Source organism: Plasmodium gallinaceum (genome assembly GCF_900005855.1).
Source record: "Plasmodium gallinaceum strain 8A genome assembly, contig: PGAL8A_v1_65, whole genome shotgun sequence".
Classification (NCBI taxonomy): domain Eukaryota; phylum Apicomplexa; class Aconoidasida; order Haemosporida; family Plasmodiidae; genus Plasmodium; species Plasmodium gallinaceum.
Genome location: NW_021628225.1, coordinates 496,916 through 504,386, shown reverse-complemented (window position 1 = coordinate 504,386; position 7,471 = coordinate 496,916). Strand labels below are relative to the sequence as shown.

Below are 7,471 nucleotides of genomic sequence, written 5' to 3'. Positions count from 1 at the left end.
TAATAATGTAAAAATAAAAAATAATGTAAATGATGATAAATCATCCATGAATAGATGTAGTTATATTCCTGTAGTAACTGAAAACGTTTGCCATGAAGAAAATATTTTAAATAAAAAAAAAAAAAAAGAAAGATCTTTGAAGACAGAATGTTCCCATAAAAATGAAGAAAATCGTCATAAAAAAATTGAAAGAGAAAATATTGGAGATATTAATAATGATAAAACGAGTATGAATAATAATTTCAAAAAAGATAAATATACAGATGATTATGATGAAGATGAAGAAAAAATTGAAAAATTAATTAAAAATATTAACCTGAATGTAACAAAAAATTCTTCTTATTTAGTTTCTTTTTATAACAAACTTAAAGAAGACATGAATATAAAAAATTATGATGATACTAATAATTACAATCTTAAAAAGAATAATGTAGATATAATAAATAAAAACAGCAAATTGAAAAAATTAAAATTGTGTAATATAGATAAATTAAAAGAGTTAAGTGTTGAAATAAATAATTCTGAAAAAGAAAAAAGAATATGCAATGAAGGAAAACAAATAAGTAAACTTAAAATGGGAAAAACAAAGCTTGTTAAAAGTGATTACTTGAAGAAGCATAAAGAAACAGATGAAATTAATAATGAAATAGAAGTAAAAGAAAAAGGTAAGATATGGAATAATGAACAAAATAAGGAAAAAAAATCTGTTATATATGATAATGAAAATAAAAGTAATATCACTGAAAACATTTATACTACTAAAAAGGGAAATGAAAATTCTACAGAAATAAAAAAAAATTCTTTACTAAACGAATCATGTTTTAACTCATATCAAAAAAAAAATAACAAATTAACAAAAAAAAATATTAAAAATAACGATAAAAACAGTTTTTATAACACTCATAATAGCAAATTTAATAAATTAAGTAATAATTTGAAAAAAAAAGAAGTAAATGGAGAAGGGAACGAAGTCATCTATTGTTCATCCACTTTAAAAAATAAAAAACCAAATAATATACTTAAGACGATTTTAAATAAGAATAACGATATTGATAAATCTACTTTAACAAGTTTTTCTTCAATTGGCAGTGATATCTTTGATAGTGACTGTGAAGAGAATGATGAACCCCATGAAAATGAAAATAAAGAAATATCTGATGTAGTAAAGAATGACAAAAATAGAAATGTTGTAAGAAACATCATTTCAGATACATTTTTAGAAAAAAGAGAAAAAACTTTTCACAAGAATAATTCTAATCTTAAAAAGTTTGTTTTTACTAGAAAGGACTGTTATGAATTTAACAAAAATAAAAAAAGTTTAAATAATGATAATGTGAATTGTTACAACGATAAAATTATAAATAGGAAATATAATATAATTAATAATAACAAAGAAATTAAGAAAAAAGAGAAAATGAACTCAGAAAAATCTGAAGATAAAAAAGGTGAAAGAAATAGTATAAAATATGAATATGAAGATGAAGAAGAATATGATTATAAAGATGTACAGCAAAAAGGAGAAAAAAATATTAATAATTATATGAAAGACAACATTTTGAAAAAAGAAAAAAGAACAAAGGATGAAATAAAAAATTTAAGTATAAATAATAGAAACGAAATAAAAATATGTGAAAAGAATAAAATTAATGAAACAAATGGAGATTCAAAAGAAAAAATAGAAAATAAAATATATGAAAAAGATAAGAATGAATGTAAAGAATATGAAGAGAAAGAAGAAAATGTAATATCATCCGATATTAAAAAAAAAGAGGATATAAAAAATGAAAAAGAAAAAAATAAAGAAATATTCAAAGGTTTATTAAAAATTGATTTATATAAAGATGAGAAAACAGAAAACAATAACAAAAATAATAAAACTAATAACTGTGAACTTTTAAATTCAAAAACAAAAAAACCAAATAATTGTTCATCATCTCTTAAATCGGAATCTACAGATGTAACTGAAAGAAACACAAACAGGGAAAACATTAGAAAAGATAAATTTTTACTAAAAGATTATGTTTATGAAAATAATTTAGGAAATACAAATAATTTAAATGAATTAAAAATTTCAAAAGAAAATAATATATGTGCTTATCCTATTATTTTACAAAATAGTAATATAAAAAATATAAATGAAAACTTATATAACGAAATTTTTATAAATAATAAAAGTAATTTTTTAACCAATAATCACATATCATCTATGAATAAAACTAATTTATTAGACAGTAGAAATGTTAGCATAAAAAACACTGATATCATAAACAGTAAAAATAAAAATGATGAAGGTAGTGAAAATAAAAAAATAAGTATTATACCAAGTAATGAAAAGAATTGTTCATTAAATAGTTTAGATAATTCAAATAAAATGAAATCTTTAGAAAATTTAAACACTAAAGATATTAATTTAACCAATAATTTGGCTTTATATTTAAAAGATGTATGCTTTAAATTAGGAAAAGAAAAGCAACATAGTGATATATTATTAAGGGAAAATAAAAAATTAGAAAATGAAATAAAATTGTTAAATGAGAATAAACAAAGATATAAAAAGAAAATAAAAAATCTAGAAAAAAATTTTAATGAGAAAAATAAAATTACCAAAAGATATCAAAATATGAATGAAAAATTAAAATCAATTGAGAAAATTAAGATAGACTTACCCAAAGATGACATAAATTTACAAAACAAATATATTGAAAATACAATGGAACAATTATATGTAATATTTTTAAAATATATAAAACTATAAAATTTTTAATAGAAATATTTTTTTTTCTTTTTCTTCATTTTTTAGAATATATTTTCTGACACCTTTGGCGAAAATCATATAATAACCAAAAAGTTAGAGAAATCTAAGAAAATCAAATAATTTAAGATAAATAAGAATAAAACTAAATGCATATTTATACTTTTTTCTTTTTTTATAGAATAGAAAATTTAGCAGATGTATACATTAAAAAAGAAAAAAAAATAGAAATTCAAATGATTGCTCAAAAGAAGGTTTAAAAAAAAAAAAATATGTGTATATATATGTGTTTTTTTTTTTTTTATTATAGAGAAATTTTAAATGAGTAACTAAATATTTTTTTTTCTTAATTTATTCAGGAATTAGATTTATTAAAAAATGTAGAAGAAATAGTTAAAAAAAAAGACGAATATTACAAGGAATTATTGAAAAAAAATGAAATTATCAAAAGGTATATTTTTTTTTAGTGTAAATATAAAGAAATTTACTATTTTATAGCTAGTTTTTTACATTTACTTTATATATATTTTCCTTTTTTAGCTTAAATAGCAATTTAACTGAAATAACAAAAAGTGTTTCCGATATGAAAAATAGTATTATTGAAAATGAAAGCAAATCAAAAAAATTACTAATGGAATTATCAAAAAAGGATACCTTATTAAAAGATTTAGAAAAAAAAAACAGTTTTATAATTGTACTTTATATGCATATATATAATCTCTAAATATGAAAAACAATTTTGGATAAAAAAAAATTTATTTTTTTTTTTTTTTTTGTTAGACTGAAAAAGAAAAAAAATTTGAAAAAGAAAGGACACATTTATTGGGACTCTTAAATGATAAAGGTAATAAAACTCTATATATATGTATATATATTAAAATATATTAAAACGATAATATTTTATCTATTTTTTTCATAATCTTAAAATGTGTAATTTTTTAATAGAAGAAAAAATTAAATGTATAGAACTATACAAAGATGAAATAAAAAGTCTTGAAGAGAAATTAAAAAATTATCTAGATAAAAATGTAAATAAAATAAGTGATAAAAATTATGAGAAAATTGTTGATAAATTACATGATCAACAAATAAAAATGCACTCACTATTAACTCAAAAAGAAAAAATTATAAATGAAAAGAATATACAAATTGAAAATTTAGAATCACAATTACAGTCATGGGCAGATGAAGCAACCAATTGGATTGTTGTAGCGGACAAACATACAAAACTTATTAAAAATCATAATATATTAAAAGTAATTTTAAAAAAATAATTAGAAAAAATTCATAATAATTCTACAAGTATATATATTCAGTATTATATAATTTTAACCTATGTATTTTTTTATTTTAAATATCTTTTTCTTTTTTTGTAGAAAAATTATGAAGAATTAAAGTTTAAATATATAATGGATATGAAATATGTTCAATCAACCAAAAATGAGAAAGTCAAAGAACTCATACAAAAATTTTCATAATTTCTCTCAAATTACAAAAAAAAAAAAAAATAACAAATTTATATATATAATAAATGTGTAATAATTTTATGGTTAACAAAAAGGAAAAGAAAACTTAAAAAAAAAAATTTTTTTAAATAAAATAAGAATGTATTATTATACAGTTAATTTTTGTATGAAATATATGTTTATATATATGTATATATGTACATATATTTTATGTTTTTTGTTTTCTCCTTTTTTTTTTTTTGTGTTATATTTAAAGTATTATTTCCGTTTTAAGTTGCTTTCATTTATAATTATTTAAGATTTTCTTTTTTAATTTTTTATAAATGTTTATATCTTTTTTTTAAATATTGTAAAATCAATTTTAAAAAAGATAATATATTTTTCAATAAACAATAAATCAACATTAATAAATTTAAAGTATTTAAAATCAGATTTAAATTTTATAGGTAATTAAGAAATTAAAAAAAAAAAACTATGAAATGTTTAAAAATGAAAAGTAAATATTAAAAGTTCCTTAAGAGTTAAAATTATATGAAAAGCATCCTTTTATATGAAATTAAGTGCACTTTGAAAATATGAATTGAATTTATTAATAATAATACTTAAAAAAAAAAAAAAAATAAAAATAAAATAAGCCTTTTCTTTACATCTCATTTTTTTTTTTTTTTTTACTTGAAAATATTTATAATACTATATTTTAAATATTTTAATTATAAAAATATATAACAAGCTGTAGGATATATATATATATATATATATATTTTTTTTTTATAATTATATTTGTAATTTTTATTCTATAACAAAATGAATATATATTTATTTTTTTTTAATTAACATATTACCAAAATTATTTTCTTTGTTTCTTTTATATATATATAGTTTATACTTCATAATTTACATATACATTTATTCATAAATTTATCATCATCTATTTTTTTTTTTTTTTTTTTGAAAAAACTAATCCTCATCAATATTTGAAAAAAAATTTTGTTAGCTTATTTATATTGTTCATTTTCTAAAAATGGTGGAGGAAGCAGAAATTGAAAATAATGTAAGTGAAGATAAACCAGTAAGTTTTGAAGAAGAAGTAGAAACCTTTTTAATTAATTTACATGATTTTGTGTATCATCGTAATGCTGACGCTATTAAAAAGTTATTTGATACTGATTTTTATACAATATCAGAAATATATTTTAAGAACATTAGATGGCCATCTATTAAATTGGTAGATAATTTTTATAAGCAGAAAAACAGATTTCATAATTTAATTCATTCTTTATATGAAGAATTATATTATCGTCATGTTTTTATAATAAATGATGTAACATTAGAAGATCGTAAAAATGCATGGGATAATTATAAATGCCTATTAAATTTTATTACAACTATATGCACTGACTTATCAGGAGATTCTAATGATAATGTTTTAGTTATGCCACATGTATGGATATATGATTTTTTGTCTGAATACGTATATCAATATCAATCAATGTGTCATTTCAAGGTAGAATTATTAAAAGAACCAGAAAAAAATTTGAAAGGTATAGATTTTATAATAAAAAATTCAGAAGTGTTTGAAAGCAGTATAGTATTAGAAGTATTGCATAGTTTATTATTAAAAGCAGAATTTACTTCATTGCCAGAAGAAGAAAGAAGTACCTTTGTTAATAATGTTTTTAATATTAATAATGATGATTTAACAAGTAAGTATCAATTTGGTTATTTTGCTTGCTGTATTTTATTAAATTTATATGTTTTAATGGGAGATTATCACACTGCCTTAAAAATTATATCCAATATCGAATTAAATCATAAAGCGCTATACTGGAAAGTTACAATATGCCATATAAGTATTTTTTATAATATTGCTTTTTGTTATATGATGTTGAAAAGATATAATGATAGTATTAAAATTTTATCACAAATATTAATATATTTATCAAAACAAAAAATACATTTATCTAACCAACAAAGATATCAACAAAGTTTAATACATAAGCTTATCGATAAAATGTATTTAATCATCATTATTTGTCATTCTTTAACTAATTCTAGATTAGATGAAACTATACTACAAAATATAAAAGAAAATTATTCAAATAAATTTTATGCTCTGCAATCAGCTAATGAACAAACATATGCAGATTTATTTTTTAGAGTTGCACCAAAATTTATTGATCCCTTATCAAATATTAGTTTTCAATTACTAGCTAATTTTCAAAATCTTCAAAATCAAGCATATAATTCAGATCCAACCTTAAGACAAATGTACATATTTTTAAAAGATGTTACATATCAAAAAAAAGCATTTTATTTTATTTCTTATGCGAAATTGTACCATAATATACAACTAAAAAAATTAGGAGATTTAATGAATTATAAAGATGAAGATGATGAGAATGTCTGTTCGGATATTATGTGTGTCAAAAATTGCAGTAAGCAGTTAATATGGAAAGATGGCCCTTTGTACACAGGAGAATCTATTACGCATAACTTTGGGAGTTCCTTTGATTTTTATATTGATTTAGATATCTTAAATATAAAAACAAAAGCACAGCAAAAAATTTTTATTGATTATTTTGTTCATCAAATAAGTATGTGTAAAAATCTTTTAAATAACTTACAAGGAAATGGTTATAATCACATGTACAGAACAAAATATGATCATTTCAGAAGAAAAAATAAAAACAAAAATAAAAACAAACAAAATAATCCTCAAATAGCAGTGGAATAAAGAGTATTATTTTATATATATATATATATAAATTTATTTATTTACCCGTATTTTTTAAAAATAATAAATTAATAAATAAATAAATTTTATCCATGTATCTATTATTTCTTGTAAAAAAAAATAAAACAAAAATGATACAATATAAAACAAACATATATATATATATATACATTTGTGCAGCAAATAATTCACTATTATTTTTTATTAATTTTAAGATAATTTTTACGAATATATAATTTTTTTTCTCTATAAAATTTTTAATCTAAAAAATAAAAAGGAATGAACTTTTAGAAATAAAACAAAATTAATATATAAAACATGATTGTTTTATATTTTTAATTAATTTATTAGTACACTTTTCATGGTTTATCATTACAAAATTATTTTTATCAAAATATTATTTGTTAAAATACTTCTTAAATATTTCTTACTTTTAAGTTTTACACTAAGTAATTCTTTTATTTTTTATATTTACCTGCATATATTATACAATGAATTTTAATATTATATGTAAATTTC

At 18.6% G+C, this 7,471-nt stretch overlaps 2 protein-coding genes across 2 annotated transcripts in view; both read left to right on the top strand.

Moving 5' to 3' along the window:
- The window catches only part of PGAL8A_00140700 (leucine-rich repeat protein, putative), a gene marked incomplete at both ends in the record, with an annotated part of 6,896 nt that extends 2,666 nt beyond the window's left edge, over window positions 1-4,230 (top strand). The window contains 8 exons of the mRNA XM_028674942.1: window positions 1-2,725; window positions 2,801-2,847; window positions 2,934-3,006; window positions 3,112-3,203; window positions 3,293-3,446; window positions 3,533-3,596; window positions 3,698-4,008; window positions 4,129-4,230. The exon at window positions 1-2,725 is cut by the window's left edge and continues 2,666 nt beyond it. Of these exons, the coding sequence (XP_028526523.1) occupies window positions 1-2,725; window positions 2,801-2,847; window positions 2,934-3,006; window positions 3,112-3,203; window positions 3,293-3,446; window positions 3,533-3,596; window positions 3,698-4,008; window positions 4,129-4,230 (3,568 nt within the window). The remainder of the gene's footprint in view (window positions 2,726-2,800; window positions 2,848-2,933; window positions 3,007-3,111; window positions 3,204-3,292; window positions 3,447-3,532; window positions 3,597-3,697; window positions 4,009-4,128) is intronic.
- A 1,009-nt stretch (window positions 4,231-5,239) lies between these two features.
- PGAL8A_00140600 (eukaryotic translation initiation factor 3 subunit, putative) lies at window positions 5,240-6,952 on the top strand (the record flags this gene model as incomplete). The annotated part of the gene is made up of 1 exon (XM_028674941.1): window positions 5,240-6,952. The coding sequence occupies one exon, from the start codon at window positions 5,240-5,242 to the stop codon at window positions 6,950-6,952; it is 1,713 nt and encodes a 570-aa protein (XP_028526522.1).
- Window positions 6,953-7,471: the final 519 nt, after the last annotated feature.